This window comes from Dendrobium catenatum, unplaced genomic scaffold (assembly GCF_001605985.2).
Source record: "Dendrobium catenatum unplaced genomic scaffold, ASM160598v2 fragScaff_scaffold_621, whole genome shotgun sequence".
Lineage (NCBI taxonomy): Eukaryota > Viridiplantae > Streptophyta > Magnoliopsida > Asparagales > Orchidaceae > Dendrobium > Dendrobium catenatum.
The window spans coordinates 12,759,067-12,779,360 of NW_021319083.1; the positions used below are offsets into that span (position 1 = coordinate 12,759,067).

The 20,294-nt window shown below is 38.3% G+C and overlaps 1 protein-coding gene across 2 annotated transcripts in view; it reads right to left on the bottom strand.

The window, feature by feature from the left end:
• The window catches only part of LOC110112469 (F-box/LRR-repeat protein 15), a 53,561-nt gene extending 34,918 nt beyond the window's left edge, over nt 1-18,643 (bottom strand). Inside the window, exons 1-3 of one of the 2 annotated variants that reach the window (XM_020844709.2) lie at nt 17,872-18,643; nt 6,423-6,669; nt 6,210-6,348 (exon numbers count right to left, since the gene is read on the bottom strand). In XM_020844709.2, the coding sequence (XP_020700368.1) occupies nt 6,210-6,348; nt 6,423-6,669; nt 17,872-18,248 (763 nt within the window). In that variant the 5' untranslated portion in view covers nt 18,249-18,643. The remainder of the gene's footprint in view (nt 1-6,209; nt 6,349-6,422; nt 6,670-17,871) is intronic. The other variant, XM_020844710.2, reaches the window with a different exon arrangement.
• Between the last annotated feature and the right edge of the window lie 1,651 nt (nt 18,644-20,294).

Consider the following 20,294-nt stretch of genomic DNA (forward strand, 5'->3'; position numbering starts at 1 on the left):
GAATCCTATTTAAGGAAATAATTCAAATTTCAAATTTGGATTTGGGGAAAATTTGAAAACTTTCCTAAGATAGATTTTATAATTTATGAAAGAATTTGAATTTCAAATTTGAATTCAAAAATCAACTAAATTATGACAATCCAAAATTAGGAATTATTCAAATTAGGCAATGGGGGTGGGAGAGGTTGTGGCCAGCGGTTTGAATGGGGCGGGTAAGGGGCCGGCGTCAAGGTGGAGATGGAGACGACGTGATGGTGGAAGTAAGGAGAGGATGAAGATGACGACTAGGAACAACAAGAAGGAACAAAAAAAAAAAAACAAACAACAAAAGATAAAAGATAAAACCGCGAGCCTTGGACTCTTCCGAAAACTGACGGGTGATACGTTGCCCTCCTCTAAGGGACTTCATGCCACGAGCCCAGACACATCCTGCGTCTGGTGGAAACTCAGACTCCCTCCCATAGGGATTTCACTAACGTTCTTCCCAATGAACAAAAGTGCAGAACAATTTTTTTATTAAAACTCCATCATACCTAATACATGAGAAGGGGCCTCTATATATAAGCCTCAAAAGAAATTAAAAGACACATTTGCCCCTTGGGCTCACATAAGACAAGAGGGTAACAAGGAAAATTGCACAATTAAATCAAAATACACTTAATAAACTAAAATAAAATAAAGTGATATCGGTCGTTGATCTTCAGCTCCTCCTCGGATAGGCATGGACGGTTGGATGTCCGCATCAAAGGTGGCTCTCTAATTATATCTACCACAGGAGCTACTCCAGCCTTTTCACATATATACTTGTTTCGCATTTTATCTCTTAAAGTAAAGCCACTCATCCACCTGAGTCGCATTCCTCCACTTCAAACATCCAACTTGAATTCTATTAATAATATCCTCATTATTTCACCAACACTTTGAATAATAGACCCAAGATATCTAAAATGTGTACTCTTTTTAATGAATTGCTCACCCACAGTCACAATCCCCCAACTAGATCTTTTGCCTGAGCATCCTCTCTAGTCTTATCATGAATCAACTACCCTTAAATGGATCAAATTGCGGGCAAACAATCACTAGGATTATTTATGTTTTTGTTTATTAAACAATAATAAGCCTTTATACTAATACATGGGATCAACTACATGAATCATTTTTCACCATTGTATCATATTAAGAGTTCAATTTCTCATTTAAATCTCATAAAAAAATATTAAATTTTAATACTTTCTAATCAAGTCTATGTAAATCCACCTCTACCTTTCTTAAAATAGACCAGATTTAATATCTCAACTCTACTAATAGGGTCATCGAAAGGCACATTTTATGTGACCAACACTGTTGTTGTCAGGTCCTAAGCTCTAGATAAGAAAAATAGAATGTTATGTTCGGTAGTTGAAAACTGGTGTAAAACTTGTTGAACAATCATGATATATTTTTTGTTTCATATTGCGATTATTTATTTTCTTTGTATTCTATGTTGTTTTGTGTATAGATGCACATTGAAATAATAAATAATCTATAAGCCTTTCTAGAAATATCTTTTTTTTTTCTACAATCTGAAATATTCAAAATTGCTTTAGGAGTGACAGAAGGATTTAATCCTCCCCTTTAACATTATATTCTGGCCATAAACTAATCTAAACAACTTGGCCAGTGATCGGTCTTTTTTCATATCCAGGATAAAGTTCCAACATAGATAAACACAACAACATAGAATAAATTGCTGCTCTGCTAATGTTGATAAAGTTTATGGGTATGATGGCTTACTTTGCTACTTCCCAACAGATCTTATTTTCAATTTTACCATTCAGTTACATGATTAATGAAAGCAATTATAATTTTGTTAGTAAGCTTTAAGCTTTTTGACAATGGGCATCTTATATTTCATGCTTTTGACATATAAACATAATCTACATTCTGCATATGTTTCTAACGCACAATAGTAATAAAAATAATATCAATACCTAGTCATTAGTGTAACAGGTCCAACTTTTCAAGTAATTATGGTATGATCTGTGCTTCAAGCTGATGCATCCTCTCTCAGAACAATATTAAACACCCACAGAGAATAGTAATTTGTACATTTTATAGTCCGTTTCTGTATAAAATGGCTTCAACGAATTTAATTAAAAAAAAAACAATTCTGTTGGAAACATGCAACAATTCCATTCCAAATTACTAAAGACTCATGCTGGATGAACACAGCAAAGATGATTAAAAACTGCATGTCTTCAGTTGAAAACAATCAATGTGTTCCAAAGAGCTTCCAGAACAACATATAAAACGACATGCAGTATATTCGTAATAGTCACAACTCACAAGCCCATCATAGCGTTAACTACAGAGAAATCAACTGGTAAAAAAAGAAAACATGAGCAAAGCTGTAGTCCAAATCTTTGAATGGTGATCACTTGGCTGCCAAGCTGTCTATTTATACACTAGATTCAGCTTTGTATCATTCGATAAGACAGCATAAAAAGATGATTAGCTGAAAGGTCAAAGGGAAAAGTTGGAGACCCAGGCAATTGTGCAATTGGAATTGCCGGTGAAGACACGAGCAAGGAGTTGTCAATGCGGTCAAGCCGTAATGTGGGGAGGATGTGCAATATCGCTGTGATGCAATGAGGAGAGTAGTGATGAGCAATGGAGTGGATGAATGAAGCAAAACAAGTGAACGATAAATGAAAAAAAAGCATTGAGAATTGGAAGGGTATAGCATGGCAGGCCCAGCGAGATAGAATGAATAATGGAGTGCAGAAGCTACACAAATGAACGCCTCAAGAGGAAGGAAAGCTAGGCAAAGATAAAGCAGCAGACAGAAACCAAAGAGGGGAGGCCACAAGAAATTTTAGATTACAATACAATGTCTAATAATCCTTAATACAAGACTACCACTCTTTTTATAAGCTTAAAACTAAAATACTTGCCTAAAACATATAACAACAAGAAAGAAAAGAAATAATGCATCCTTATTATAAATGTAAAATATCCTTAAAATCCAACCATTTAAGGGAGATACCCTCAAGTCCTCAATCTCCCTATTGAAACTCAAAAGACACAACTCTTAGCCTAACTCAAGTGGTTAAGAGGGGAAAAAGATGAGGGTCAGACACTCAGACCAGTCTAATACTAGTGGCCATAAGAGGATTGACAAGTCCTAGCAACAGTTGAAAAAGGAGGAAAATTCGTGCAAGATAGGAAAATAATATGCAAAGGATGAAGAAAAAGATTCAAAAAGAACAAATAAAATAAATAAATAAATAACTTATATAAGCTTTTAAAAGGCAAGGATATAGAAACAGAACCATAAATCTAATAAATAAGATACAATGATGAAGACATACCACCTATGCTAAGAATTATGATTGCTCGTGATGATAATGATGACAATGTGAACATGAGCACACAAGTGCATGTACTTCTAGGAGAAGGTAAATAGGGACAAACTGCGGCACAGTCTAAAAGGTGAGATAAATAAAAGAAATATAAATTGGAGGAGCAACCCACTTTAAGTGAAACACCAAACATATCAGAACAGCATAATTGTCAATGAGCATAAGGTTGAAATTCGCAGAAGATCAAAACCAACAATTGAAACATGGATTGGAATGGGCGCATATCCCTAAACCACAAGAATAAACTATCCTTGGAACTTGAAATCATCGCTTAAATTAGATTTTGAGTACTTCAAAGTTTCAAATCTAAAGAAAGAATTGTCAATATATTTTATTAACACATTTTAGCATCCAAAATACACTTTACTAAATTCTTACTACTCCTATCCTTTTGTTTGGTTAACTTATACATATATCTTTCTCCATCCTTAGTATCTAACCTATTAAAGATGAAGATTAAAAAGTATTTTTCTTAGAAGATGATATTTCAACAAAGGTGGATGAGATATTTTGCTAAACATTTTAATGAAGAATGTGAAAATATGATTTACTTTAGAGACCTTACTACCCTAAATGAAAATAAAGATTTCAATTTTTATTGACAACAACAACAACAACAAGTATTATGCTTCTCTTTTAATGGCCAACATTCGGCACCATAAAGCATTGCAGGCCTCACTACCATCTTTATTGACGTGTTAGTAAAACTGAAGTTAGAGAGACTTTAAAGAAAATGAAGTGTGGAAAAGCTGTTGGACCTGATGATATTCCAATAGAGGTGTTGGAATGCTTAGGAGATGAAGGAATTTCTTGGCTTACTAAACTTTTTAATATTATTTTGAATACTAAAAAGATGTCAAATCAATGGAGAATGAGTGTGTTAATTTCAATTTTTAAGATTAAAAGTGATGCACAAGATTGTGTAAATTATCGAGGAATTAAGTTAATATGTCATACTTTAAGACTATGGGAGCGAGTTATGGAGCATAGGTTGCGGCATGATACTAATGTTTCTCAAAATCAATTTGGTTTCATGCATGGTAGGTCTACTATGGAAGCCATACATTTATTGAGAGGTTTGATGTAGAATAAGGAAGACCTACATATGATTTTTATTGATTTAGAGAAAGCATATGAGAAAGTTCCAAAAGAAATGTTATGGAGAGTTCTTAAAAAGAAAGGAGTTAATAAGACTTATATTCAAATCATTAAAGATATGTATGAATGAGCTATTACTTGTGTTCAAACACAAGGTGGTTTAACCAAGTATTTTCCTATTTCATATGGATTACATCAAGGATCAGCCTTAAGCCCATATATTTTTGTTTTATTCACTGATGTTCTCACTAGACATTTGCAAGAGGATGTACATTGGTGTATGCTTTTTGCTGATGATATTCTTCTTGTTGATAAGACTAGAAAGGGAGTTGAAGGTAACCTTGAATTATGGATGTCAACCTTAGAGTCTAAAGGTTTTCGCTTGAGTAGATCTAAAATTGAATATATATAGTGTAATTTTAGTAGTAATAGACCTAGTGAGAGGCGTGTGATTTTGGGCGATCAAGTCATTAATAAGAGTATACGTTTTAGATATCTTTGATCTATTATTCAGAGTGATGGTGAAATAGATGGGGATATTATCAACAGAATTTAAGTTGGATAGTTAAAGTGGAGGAATGCATCGGGCTTGTTGTGTGATAGAAAAGTCCCCCTCAAACTTAAGGGAAAATTCTATAAGATGGTGGTGAGACCTGCAATGCTTTATGGTGCCGAATGTTGGCAATTAAAAGAGAAGCATAATACTAAGTTAGGTGTTGCAGATATGAGGATGCTCAAGTGGATGAGTGGCTTTACCCTTAGAGATAGGATACGAAATGAGCATATACGTGAAAATGTTGGAGTAGTGCGAGTGGACGATAAGATTAGAGAGAGTCGTCTTAGATGGTTTGGTCACATAAAAAGGCGACCTTTTGATAACCCAGTTAGGAAAGTAGAGGTATTAAATTTGACTTATGTTAAGATAGGTAGAGGTAGACTAAAAAAGACTTGGTTAGAAAATATTAGAAATGATCTTTCTTTATAAGATTTAAACAAGAATTTGACATTTAATATGACACAATGGGGAAAAAGGATTCATGTAACTGACCCCAAGTAGTGGGACAAAGGTCTGATGTTGTTGTTGTTGTAGTATTGTAGCATCCAAAAACAACTAAAATAGAAGCAGTTGGTAGAATAGTTCACTCTAGAATGACGTAGATCAGATTAACAATAAGACAGTCTTCATTATGGAAATAACTAATACAATAAAGTCATGCTCATCTAATCAGTAAATGCCAGTTACAACTTAGGCATAAAAATATATGTAGCATGTAAAATCTTAACAACGATATGCATTACATATCTTATCATTATGCACGCATTTTGCACATAATTAGAACAGATAGGGCCGTGGCTTTTCTCAATAAAAAATGCCAGGCCAACTTATAAAAATGGTGCTTCTAACAATATGTGCAGGGAAGGAACAACTGCAGAAAAGTAGAGAATTTTAACGTGTTCAAACACCTCGGTCAAACAAAATAGTTGAACGTTCAGACCATAATCTTTAACTTTATTTGCAATACTCTCATTCATTTGTCAAGTCAACATACTGCTTTAGCAACGATATAACGCTATGTTTACTGAGCAATAAATCACCAACTCATGGTTAAGCTTGAACAATCGTCAACAATAATCTTCATCATCAATCAAATGTTAATACCAACAACAGTAGTACTTCATAAAAATGAGAATGACAAGTAGGAAGCATACAATTTTCAAGAGTGACTTCTGCATCTTCCAAATTTAGACAACTCCAAAAATTCTCATGCATACTTGCAGCCAGCCACTGTTTGCAAGTTGCACCAGCTTTGCAGAGATCCCTTTGGCTTAAAAAAGAGAAAACCTGCACTTAAAGACTTTCTAAACATGAATACTTTGTTACTAAACAGTAAAGGCTACACAAGGTAGTTAGTCAGAGCATACCAGATGCAAAAGATCCTCAGTGAGATCCATTCTATTCTCTGAATTATCAACATTGCCAGTATCAGTTTCGCCTCCATCATTCTGAGAACCATTAGAAAGTTCGGAAATTCTAACAGCATCTATGTTATGGCAGTAATCCATCATCTGACTTCCAGATGAACCCAAAGTATGAGAATCAATGTAGTTCTCAATAGCAGGCAGAGCAGCCGTTTCATCAGCAAATAAAGGTGTTGCAATAAGGTGTGCCCTGAGAAAAGCAGAAGGAAATAAATATTTGCATAACTGGCTAACAAATCCATGCATTTCAAGAGATCTTTGGTACGGTGCCGGCTGAACCGATCCAACATGGACCGGTTCAAGTATACAAACGGCGGCTCAAAATGGGGCGGAACGGGGGGGGGCAGCTTCAATGGGGCCCACTTGCTTTTTTGAAACAGCGATTAGGAGGAAAAATTTGAATTAGGGGCTGTTTAGAGATTTTGTAAACTCCTTTGACTTTAATTAGTCTTTTGGAGGTTAGGGTTACGATGATCTTGAGATTGAATGCAATTTCGAGATCTAGGGTTGGTGTTCTTGGGCTCTAGGTTTGCTAGAGATTTGGAGAGTATTTCTTCCTCTCGAATTGAAGAAAATTGTATCTTGCTCTGTGTTTCTTGTTTGTTGCTTGAATCAAAGTATTTTCCTTGTGTTTTCTTCTCCAATCCACTAAAATTTCTGCTTGGTTCTTGTTGATTTCTCATTGAAATCAGCCCTTTTACCGCTGTTTTTGTCCGATTCTTGCTATGTTTGCTTGCAAACTCAAGTATTACCCTTGGGGTTACTTGCGAACTCAAGTACTTACTATTAAATTGGTATCAGAGCATTGTCTTGGGACCATCGGCGGCTGAAATTCAGAAATTTCAACAAGGAATTTTCATCCGCAAGAAGTCTTCTTGGAATCCTTGGGAAGGAAGATGACCGGAAGGAAAGTGGAAGTATTAGAGGGAGAAATAGGCCAATTGAAGACCGATTTTGAGAAAAGAACCGCTGATTTTCAAAATAAATTTCCTTCCATCAATGAAAAGATGAATGGGAGGTTCACCGCCTTGGAAGACATGATGAAGAAGATGTTTGAGGTCAAACAAAATTCGATGACATCGGAAGCAAGGGAAACCACCGACGACAATGGGAGATGCGGAAATCCGAACCCATTTAGGGGGAGGGAGAATCCGGAAGTGGAGATCCTTGAGGGGAATGATGGAATGCCTCCGCTAGAACCACTTTCTGGAGAGGAGATGAGCATGGGCTTTGAAAGGAGGGGTGCTGAATTTTTTGGGAGAAGGAATGAATTTTACCGCTAGGGTGCTGAAGATGAAAGGAGAAGAGGGGAATATGAGGAAGGGCTTGGGTATGATCGTCGGAGGGAAGATCGTGGCCACTGTAAAGCATTTCCTTCTCGAGGAATGGGAGGTTATGGAGGAGTTAAACAGGTGTGACCTGACCCGGGGTGAGGAAATTGAAGATGCCCATCTTTGAGGGAGAGGATGCACATGGCTGGATCTACAAGGTGGAGCGATACTTTGCAGTCAATGGGTTGACATATGAGGAGAAATTGATAGCGGCAAGACTGTGTTTGGAAGGGAAGGCACGGGTGTGGTACCAATGGCGGGACATGAGGCGGCCCATTCGAAGCTGGAAAGAGTTCAAGGACTATCTACTAGAACGTTTTCGAACTAGTAGGGGATGGGACTTCTACAAGCAATTCTTTGCCCTGACGCAGGAGAGGACAATGGCAGAGTACCATGATCGATTTGAATATCTAGCGAGCAGGTTGGATTGTCTTTCTGAAATCGCGCTGGAGGGGAACTTCATGAAAGGGTTCAAACCGGAGATCAGAGCAGCCGTTAGAGTGATGAAACCGTGCGACTTGGGGGAGGCCATGGAGTTGGCGCATCTGGTTGATGACCAGAAGCATCTTGAGAGGGGGGCTCGAGGCAGTAGCTCAAGGGGATCCTACATGATGACTACTACTTTTCTAGCTCCAAAAGGAGCTGCACCGGGAGGTTCACGCGAAGCACAAACGGAGAGGACTGGAGGAGGGGGCCTGGAGAAAATTTTAAGAAGCTGACTGAAAAGAAGATCCAGGAGAAGCAAGCTAAGGGGTTGTGTTTTAGGTGTGATGAGAAGTGCATGTCAAGGCATATGTATAAGGACCGAACTCTTCAGGTTCTCACCGTTTGCGATGACGAGGAAATTGAAGAGGGAGGGGAGAGCGGGATAGTGGAGGAGGAAGAGAAGTTACATCTGGACGTCGCAGAAGTCTCTATAAACTCTGTGATTCACCCCGAATCACACCATGAAAGTAAGGGGAGAAATAGGGGATCGGGAGGTAGTGGTGCTGATCGATTGTGGGGCCACCCACAATTTCATCTCTCTAACCAAATCGTTAATCTGTTAGGGGTGAAATTAGTGGACACGAGAGGATATGGCGTAATGATGGGTACTGGGAAGGTGGAGATGGGGAGAGGAGTATGCAGGGGAGTGGTGTTGACCATTCAAGGGATATAGGTGAGGGAGGATTTTCTTCCCTTGGAGTTGGGAAGTACCGATGTAATCCTGGGGATGAAATTGCTGCAGACTTAGGGGGAGACCAAGGTCAACTGGGGTGCTCTGAGGATGAAAATGATGGGTGGGAGGACAGAGGATGGAGATCCAGGGCGATGCAGGGCTATCCAGGGTAGGAGTATCTCTAAAATCCATGATCATATCTATACAGGAGGTGAGAGGGGGGTATTTGGTGGAGCTGCAATGCTTGGAGAGGATCAGTGTGGAGGAAGAGGGAGACATTCTAATGGTGGTGCAACCACTCATACAACAGTTCAGGGAGGTGTTCCAGCCACATCAGGGATTACCACCACCCAGAGAGCAGGAACATGCAATCCTTCTGAAAGATAGGGTGTCACCAATAAGTGTTCGACCTTACCACCACTACCCCCAAATTCAGAAAGATGAAATTGAGAAACTGATTAGGGAGATGTTTGAGGTAGGGATTGTCAGACCAAGTATGAGTCCTTTATAGTCTAGTCTTACTGGTCAAAAAGAATGATGGAAGCTGGAGGTTTTGCAAGGATTTGAGGGCCTTGAACAAGGAGACGGTACCGGATAAATTTCCCATTCTGGTAATCAATGAGTTATTAGATGAGCTGCATGGAGCAGTAGTGTTTTCTAAGATGGACCTGAAGTCGGGATACCACCAAATCAAAATGGAGGAAGATATTCAGAAGACGGCTTTCAGAATGCACGAGGGGCACTATGAGTTTTTGGTGATGCCATTCGGGCTCACTAATGCCCCTGTTACTTTCTAGTATTTTGATGAATAGGTTGTTCCGACAGAATCTCAGGAAGTTTGTGCTAATCTTTTTTTATGACATCCTAGTGTACAGCCAAACAGAGGAGGAGCATCTAGAGCACTTGAAGATGGTTCTTAAAATTCTACAAGCACATCAGCTGAGGGCTAACCTAAAGATGTGCATCTTCGCCCAGTCTAGGGTGGAGTATTTGGGACATGAAGTGTCTCAGGAGGGAGTGGCGGCCGATCAGTCAAAAATTGAGGCAATGCAGAAATGGCCAATGCCTAGGAATAAAAGGGAGTTGAGAGATTTTCTAGGATTGACTGGATACTATAGAAGGTTTGTGAGGGGGCAAAATCCCATCACTTGGCCGTTGATTGAACAATTAAAGAATGACAATTTCTCATGGGGAAAGGCAACAACCCAGGCTTTTGAGAGGTTGAAGAAAGCCATGACGACTGTCCTAATGTTAGCTCTTCCGGATTTCAGCTAGATCTTTGTAGTAGAAACCGATGTGTTAGGATATGACTTGGGGGCAGTGTTGATGCAGAATCACATACCTATAGCCTACTTTAGTCAGGTGTTGTCGACTAGGGCTCGACTGAAATCATTATAGGAGAGAGAGTTGATGGCCATCATCTTGGCCATTCAAAAATGCGCCCTTACCTTTTGGGTAGGCATTTCATTGTTCGTACATATCAGAGGAGTTTGAAGTACCTATTCGAGCAAAGGATGGTGATCGAGGAAGAAAGATAATAATAGCCATTTGGCCGGGGGTTGTCAAAGGCTTTTAGGCTATGATTTTGAGATCCAGTATCGGCCGTGGGTGGAAAATAAGGCGGCTAACGCCTTATCCAGGTGTGTTGGGGAACTTCAGGAGTTGGCAGTTTCAGTACCACTGTTGGTTAATTGGGGCCATCAAGGAAGAAAGCATGCATAACGAGTTGAAGAATATCAGGGAGGATTTGATGAAAGATAATAGTAGTCATTCGGGAGACTATCTTGAGGGGGAGAGGTTGTTCCATCAGGGGAGATTTGTGATGCCACGAACATCCGTACGCATTCCTCACTTATTACAGGAATTCCACGGCAGTGGAGTTGGAGGTCATTCAGGAGTACAGAGGACATATAGGAGGTTGGCATCAAAGCTCTACTAGAAGGGGATGTACAAGGATGTTGAGGACATGATAACAAAGTGTGAGGTGTGCTAGAGAAATAAATATATGGCAATGGCAACAAGAGGATTGTTTCAACCATTAGCACTTCTAAACAGAATATGGGAGGAAGTGTCTGTGAACTTCATCAACGACCTACCCCGCTCAGAGGGATTCATAGTCATTTTGGTCGTGGTGGACCGACTTAGTAAGTAAGCACATTTTATCCTCCTATGACATCCCTACACCGCAGTATTAGTGGCAGCAGCATTTATCAGGGAAGTAGTTATATTACACGGGATTCTTGAATCAATTGTGTCTGATAGGGACAAAGTGTTCCTCAGCTAGTATTGGAGGGACTTTTCAGGATTCAGGGCACTATTCTCAAGAGAAGTACCGCCTACAATCCACAGACAGACGGACAAACAGAAGTGGTGAACCGGAGTTTGGAAACATATTTGAGGTGTTTTGCTTCTTAAACACAATAGAAGTGGGCCAAATGGTTACCATGGGCTTAGAATTGGTACAATACTTCGTACAATTCTGCGTCCCAAATGACTCCTTTTACAGTGCTCTATGGAAGAGACCCCCACAATTAGTGCATTTTGTAAGAGGAAACAGACCAATCTCTTCAATCGAACAGTACTTAAACGAAAGATACCAAATGTTGGAAGAGTTAAAGAAACATCTGGGGAGGGCACAACAAATCATAAAGAAGCGGACAGATACACACAGGACAGACATACAGTATGAAGTGGGAGAGAAAGTGTTCTTGAAGCTAAGGGCCTACAGACAGAAATCAGTTCTAATATGAGGAACGAGAAATTGACTCCGAAGTACTTTGGTCTCTACGAGGTCGTAGACAAGATCAGAGCAGTGGCATATCGATTGAAGTTACCTCCAACAGCTACTATACACCCAGTCTTCCATGTGTCGCAGCTGAGAAGAGCTCTAGGGTAACATGCAGTTAGTGCAGAGTTGCTGGATACACTGATAAAGGATCTGGAAGTGATCTTAAAACCACTAGAGTTAGGTGGAGTCAGAGTGGATAAAAAGGCAAAAAATGAAGTGCTTATCAGATGGAAAGACATTCCCGAGTTCGAGGCCACTTGGGAACCATACGGTAGAGCGAGATTTAAATTTCCTTCTTTTTGCTTTGAGGACAATGTGAGTTTTTGGGAGGTGGCCCAACATGGGCGGAACCAGGGGGCTGCAACTTCAATGGGGCCCACTTGCTGTTTTTAAACAGCGATTAGGAGGAAAATTTTGAATTAGGGGTTGTTTAGGAATTTTGTACTCCTTTGGCTTTAATTAGTCTTTTGGAGGTTAGGCTTAGGATGATCTTGAGATTGAATGCAATTTTGAGATCTAGGGTTGGTGTTTATGGGCTCTAAGTTTGCTAGAGATTTGGAGAGTCTTTCTTCCTCTCGAATTGAAGAAAATTATATCTTGCTTTGTGTTTCTTGTTTGTTGTTTGAATCAAAGTATTTTCCTTGTGTTTTATTCTCAAATCCACTAAAATTTATGCTTGGTTCTTGCTGATTTCTCATTGAAATCAGCCCTTTCACCGCTGGTTTTGGCTGATTCTTGCTAGGTTTGCTTGCGAACTCAAGTATTACACTTGGGGTTACTTGCGAACTCAAGTACTTCCTATCAATCTTTCACTAAGCCAATCTATTCTCACAACATATTCATCACAACCAACATGAAAATAACATGCAATAAAGATTAAAATATAAACATAGGAAATACTTCACAATAAAACCTTATGATATAAGAATTTGGATATGGATTATTAAGATAAGGAAGACAAATGTTTAAAAGGAAAATAGGGATGGCAATTTGGGCACATGGCCGTTTAACATCTTCATGGAAGTGCCGCCCCTGTCCTTGGGCTTTAGGGAAATAATCAATGACACGCTTTTTTTTTTTTGTAACATTTATAATTTCATATCATTATAATGTCAGACTTAATTACTAGTTTGTTATTGAAAGATACATGATAAAATCATTATGCCATGATTACTCTGGTGACATAAATATATAAGCATGCACAAGTAGGTAAGTACACACCATAAGAATGCACCTGTAAAGAGATAACATTGAAAATGCATAAGCAAAAATATGGATTCTTATACATGTGCATTCATTACTTTTGTAAACCTAATATACAATTTACAACTTGCCATATTACCAAACCTTACCAATCATACAAAAATTTGAAAAATATTAGTGCAAGAATGCGCACCAATTATGGCAAACAAAAAGAGTGAACGAATTGCATCATCAAAGAAATAAAGGTCCTTTAAAAACACTTATAACTCATTATATGCATCTAACCATTGAATGCCCGTAGACGAAAGTCTTCTAATCGAAAGAAACAAAAAGGATCTGAATTGGAGTATAGGGACGCCCAGATAAAGAGCCCAACTCATTACAAATCAATACATCACAAGATCTAACTTCACTCATGCCTCTCTCACATCAAATTGACCGTCACCCCTACATAATGATTCTCTCAATCATGTAGGCACGACCCTCCATTATGATTAGTGGATCATGAATCCAATTATTAGATATAAGAAAGAATGAACCAACAACAACAACAACAACAAACATTTATCCCACTACATGGAGTCGGCTACATGAGTCTTTTTTTCCATTGTCTTGTGTCATGTTAAGAGTTAAATTCTCATTTAAATCTAATAAAGAAAAGTCATTTCTAATATTTTCTAACCAAGTCTTTTAGAGCTACCTTTACCTTTCTTAACATAGGTCAAATCTAATACATCTACTCTTCTAATAGGGTCATCGGAAGGCCAACGTTTTATAGGACCAAACCATCTAAGGCGACTCTCTTTAATCTTATCTATCACTGGAACTACTCCAACATTTTCCCATATATGCTCATTTCGTATCCTGTCTCTAAGAGTAAGTCCACTCATCCATCTGAGCATCCTCATCTCAGCAAACAGCAACACTTAACTTAATATTATGCTTCACTTTTAATGATCAACATTCTATGCCATAAAGCATTGCAGGTCTCACCACCATCTTATAAAATTTTCTCTTAAGATTGAGTGGTAATTTTCTATCACACAACAAACATGAAGCATTCCCCCACTTCAACCATCCAACTTGAATTCTACTAATAATATCCATGTCTACTGCACCATCACTCTGAACAATAGACCCAAGATATCTAAAAAGTGTACACTTATTAATGAATTGATGGCTCAAAGACACAAACTCCCCACCATATATAATACTACTAAAATTACAATCCATGTATTTGGTTTTAGATCTACTTAATTGAAAACCTTTAGACTCTAAAATTGACCTCCATAATTCAAGTTTACCTTCAACTCCCTCTCTAGTCTTATCAACAAGAAGAATATCATCAGCAAAAAGCAGACATCAAGGTACATCCTCTAGCAAATGTATAGTGAGAACATCCATGACTAAAGTAAAAAAGATAAGGGCTTAAGGCTGATCCTTGATGTAATCCAACAGAAATAGAAAAATACTTGGTCAAATCACCTTGTGTTTGAACACAAGTAACAACTGATCCTTGATATAATGCTTGGGTTCGCAATTGATTTATTTAGAATGATCGGGGTGGAGCAGAAGTTGGTCAAGTTCCTATGATTTTATCCTCCTGGGTGAACCAACGACCTAGTATAGTAAAAAAATAGTATTTTAAACCATAATGTCCAAATCATTTGATTCGCTGCCATGGATTATCTCATCTACGGTACCCCATGTATACCAAGGTGAATGCATATTGTATTTTATTGATGGATTTAGTTTTGGTTAGTGGGCTTTTGGGTATGAGGATTGCCACGAGTTTGGGTTGGGTTATAACCATTTCAAAGCCCAAATTAATTAGGATGAAGCTTATGTCCATTGGAAAGAACAAGTTCTGATTTAGGGCTTTAATGCCTTTCCCAAATTAATAGTTAGCGCTTAAATTTATTGGAAGGCTCATAAGCAAGACTTACAACCTCGAAGAAGAGGAAAGCCTAACAATGGGTCTTTTAAGCATGACCATGTAAACAAGGTGGCTAGATATTTATCATTTGAATTCTTAAATTGCATATTATGTACAAATTTAACTTGATTTGATGTTAGGGGATTATTACTTTATTTGTGAATGGTCAAAAAGGTTCGACACTTGCAACCCTACTTTCAGCATGCCCTTATGTGGGACTTACAACTCATATGTTGAAATTAGTTCAATGATGGGTCATATGATCTTGTCTCATAGGCAAGGAAACCCATATAACGGGTTATTATAACCCTACCTTGCGAAAAAGTCAACACAAACGAGATTGGGTTTGCTGATTTTTTCTTTCAATGTGGCATGCATTTTAATGTGTATATTGAGGCGATTGCTCACCAAGGCCCTTGGATTAATTGGGAGGTAACAAGATCAAACTCGGGCCCTTGGCCTATTTGCCAAATTAATTGGGTCAACATTAAGTGTATTTAAATAGATTCATTTAATCATTTTTTCCCGTGCACTCGCATAAAAATTGGCTCCAATCAACCATTTATAACATTTCTAAAATTTCATACCTATCTTGAACTTAGGATCAATCTCCCATGTAACGACACTTAAGAAAATTAACAATCAAGACACCTTTCTTGGCTGGTTCTAATTTTCTTGAAAGTGATTCAAGTTTTTTTCCCCACCTTAAGACCTCTGTGATTTTGAGAATGTTTACATTCGGTTATAGGTGTTACAACTAGGGGTGCAACTGAGACAAGCCGACTCGCGAGTAGGCTTAAGCTCGTGGGTCAAGCTTATCAAGTTTCGAGCTCGATTTCATTATCAAGCTCAAGTTCGACCCTAAGGAAGCTCGGCTCGACTACTCGTTGAGCAGCTCACTAGGGGGGGGGGGACGGACGTGGATGCATAATGCATGCAAAATAGTAGTGCGCTCTAGTAGGGCGCACAAGATTGCAAGGCGGACTCGAATGCAGACGTAGGATCACAGGCGAAATGACGAGGTGAACGTGGACGCGGGATGGTGGGCGGAATGGCAGGCTTGTAACGTTGTAACGCATACTCAAACGTAGAATCGACAACCGGCGGTGGACGCAGAAGGTTGGCACGAACATGGAATCGAGCCGCTCAACGAACTAGTTTCAGTGTCACAAGTCGAGCTCGAGCTCGTTTTTTGAGTTCGACTTGAGTTCGATATTGAAATTTGTCTTGCGAGTCGAGCCCAAGTTAGTCCTGACTTGAGCTTGAGCACGATTCAACTCGTTTGCAACTCTAGTTACAACCATGTGCCAATAAGAGGAAGCCAAATTTTGATAAATGGATCCTATTGGTACGCATGCCATACATGGTTTTAGCAAAATTACAAGCCATGCCATAAAATAACAACATTTTTTAACTTAGGATATTGATTTTCTCACTTAAACAAAGCAATATCACTAAGTTCAATAATAACTACAAACAAGCAACCAGAAGCCGGCTCATGGGCATCTATAGCATGCAAATTACCAGCCTCACAAATAACATCAATAGAACCAAGCTGCTTGGCATTCCGTCAACTTGGTTTTATTATGTTATGTTTAAGAAATATTGAGATATGGTACATGTATTAGTATGTCCTATTAATTTGTCCGTATTATGTAAGGATAATGATTAAAACAATTAACATGTTGAAATATATATATATATATATATATAATTTGATGCGGACCGCCTCCGACCGGCAGAGGAGGAGCCGGGCTGGCCGCCGCCGACCGGCAGGGGACGAGCCGGCGACCCCGGAGCACGCGACCTCGGCCAGGAAGGAGGCCGCGCGGGTCGATCCGCCGAAGGTGACGCGGGCTCGGGGCGAGACGCGGAGCGGAGCGGGGGGTCAGCTTGAGCGGAACCGGTCCATTTCTGGACCGGTTTGGCTCGGGTCAGGCCTGAGCTGGGCGGTTCAGCTTGGGCAGCCCACTAGTGGGTTTGGTTTGATCTTTTGCTTGCTATAAGTGGGGATTAAGGGGGGATTTTTAGGGTTATGCAGGATTTGAGTTTTCTCTTAGCCTCCTTAGTTTCTTTCTCTTGTTTTTCTAGGGTTTGTAGTAGGAGACCTTGTCCTTCTCGAAGTGGACAAATTGTATCTTGTTTCTCTTGGATTTTGAATGCAAATGTTCTTGTTCTTCCTCTCATCCCTCTTGTGTTGATTTTTTCTTGGATTTGGAGGAGAAATTTCATCTTGAAGGAAAATTAGGGCAAACCCTAATTTGTGAAACCTAAGGCGTATCAAAGTCTTACTGCCACATAGATATAAAAACTGGTCCAAGTAGTGCTGTAACTTGACCAAATCAACCATGAACAAGATAACCATATCATAGAGAGGAAAAACAGATGACCTACTGGTGCTTACTAGCGCCTAAATCAGTACAGCAAGCTCTATTGATAACTTTCTTGGGCAATGCATGTTAGGATTCCTACCATAAGAAGTCTATAATCTGTCATTAGATATACTATAATCTCCTCCAACGCCCTAACCCTCATAAACCCTCTGTATCCATAAAAACCACATACGCCAATCAAGAGAAACTGATTCGGAAATGCTGATTCTGGGATAGGTTTAAAATTTTCCATATCTTTGCTGTATGCACATCATTAGTTAAAGTTTGCTTATTATGTCTTATTGTAAGGTACTAAAAGAATAAAACAGTAGGGAAAATAAGTATAATTTTTATTTTATACCAAATTTTGACTCATTGCAATGCTCTTTTTATTCATCAAGCACTTACAATTTAAAGCACACGAGAACAAGAATCTGACAGCAAAAAGTGAGTTATTAGCATGTAAATTACATTAAGTACGAATGTTAATCCGCACAAGCAAATATCGTTAGGAACTGCAAACAAAATGGAGCCTAGATAGATAACAAAAACGTTCACAAAACAAGAAGAAATATCAATAGAATTTCTTGGCAGGGAACATACTCTTCGTCAAAAAGAATCTTAGCCCGCTTATGCTGAGCATCCCTGTCCATGTCATCGCTGCTAATTCTCTCCGCAGCATGGAAATCTGACCCATCCAACTCCACGCCCTCCATTTCTTCAGTAATTTCCTCCCCAGGATTCTGCTCTAATCTGCTTCCAAAACCCAAGTCTTCCGAGCAGCTAGAACTCCCAACAGTCAACTCAAAGGGTGAGAGCCAACTGCTCCTCCTGCCCAGGGACGAAGATGCACCACTCCATCCCCAATGCCCGATCGACAAACGCAGATCCAGCTCCTCGGACTCTCCTACATCCTCAATCCCGACATCCATCCCATTAACCCCCTCCGCCGCCGTTGCTTTCGACCGCCGTTCCGCCATCTCCGAAACACTCCAAAACCATCAACAGCTCTCGCCACTCCAAAACACGACCATATACCAAATCCACGCCTTCTCCAGCCTACCACCGCAGATCAAAGCCCGATGGGAGTACCGCAGCCCCAGGACTGTCGATCCTACTCTGAACCCTAGAACCAGGCCAACAAATCGAACTCGAGAAAAATGACGAAATCTTCCTACCGTCCTCAACAAAAACCAAAACAATGAAATAGCAGTCGAAGAATCAGCAGACGACGTATCTTCTGAAAGATCCTCTTCTCTACTCTACTTCGCCGGAGATAAACGCGCGCATCCGAGTGGAGAAGTGAAGATGAAATCTGTATTTTTTTTTTTTTTTAATATAATTCCTTTCCTCTGCTGCCCTGCTTTCTTTTTTCGCACGCTTTTTAAAATTTTGCAGACCTCGATGAGAAAAGTAATAAACTCTTACACCCACGGTAAACAAAACCCAGACCGTACCCCTCACCTCTAATCGCCACGTAAACCTTTTCCACGTGGCAATTCATTAAGAAGCCACGGTGGACGTAACAACCTGTGACGTTGCAATTTGCATTAAGATTAGGGCTTTCGCAATTTCAAAGATGTACAAAATTTATAATTATAAATCACTTATTTGATTAATTTATTTTTATTTATAAGTTTTTTTCAGAATTATTAAATTAACTTTTTTTATTACAAAGTTTAAATATATTTGTGCTTGTAATTTTTTTAGACAAAATATTTAAATGAAAATAAACTAATGATAATAATTTAAAGATAAATAATAGATTTTAAAAGTAGTTATTTTAATATGAAAACTCATTAATTTATGAAAATAATTCATTTACAGGGCTCAATGATATAACAAATGATATGAATGTCATGAAGATAATTGATATTCAGTATTATAATGGGGAGAAATTATTTTGTACGGTGATCAGATGTAGGACTGGGTCCACACTCCAATGAAATCGTGCACGTGAATATTAAATATATATATTTTTATAGCTTGTGACCAAACGACCTGACCCGACCCAACAAACTCAATTAGCGCTCATTTTTAAGAAAACAACTAGGGAAAAGTCCCTAAATTTTATGGTTCCTAAATTTTAGAGTTTTAGAGGAATAATTTTTTTGGTATTGAGAAAGAAAATTGGTAAATAGGCGATGAAGATGGAGACTAGTTTGGAGAGCATTCATTTTTCTAGGAGATGACATGGTGTAGGCTTCAACTTATCAATAAATTTGAAACTACTCATAAGTTTTGTTATATTTTCTTTACTAGTACATTTTATTAAGCTTAATTTTTTCAACAAAGAAATCTTTCGTTGAAACAACTACAACGGGCCAATTTTCACCTTCAAGGCAAATCAAGTTCTTAAACATTCTTGAATGCTACAATTAGGAAATTTTTAAAATGTATTTTTCAATTATTTATATATCAAATGCCACAAAGAGGAACAATTTTCGTTTTCAAATGCATGCTTCTGTAAATAACATATATATATATATATAATTTTAGAAAATTCATTTATTCTTTCATTTTTTTTGAACTTATATGTCACCGTGTGTATAAAAGAGAAATTATCTTTGAATTATATTTTTTCCCGATACACGTTGTATTGACTGTGTTTTTGCATTTTAAAAGTTAACATTCAAAGATATGAATGATTTATATGATGTTTTTATTCATTTTGTGATGTTTTTTGAACTTGTATGTTTGTCTATATAGAAGTTACATCATTGATATACAGTTGATAAGCAATAAATACATAGCAAATACTTAGAAAATATGCAAGAAATATGTAGTAAAATTTTGTTTTAATATTTTTTTCATTTGTAGATGTTTTTATATTTAATTGAGACAAAATTCACAAAAAGGTTTTTATATTTAATACTATACATGTGAAAAATGTGAGAGGTATAAGGTTTGATATTATATATATATATAATACTTGGGAGCATAAAGGCTTTATATTGTACATGTGAAGTACCTAGGAAGTATAAAGACATGATATTATACATGTAAAATATTTGGGACTGGTACTT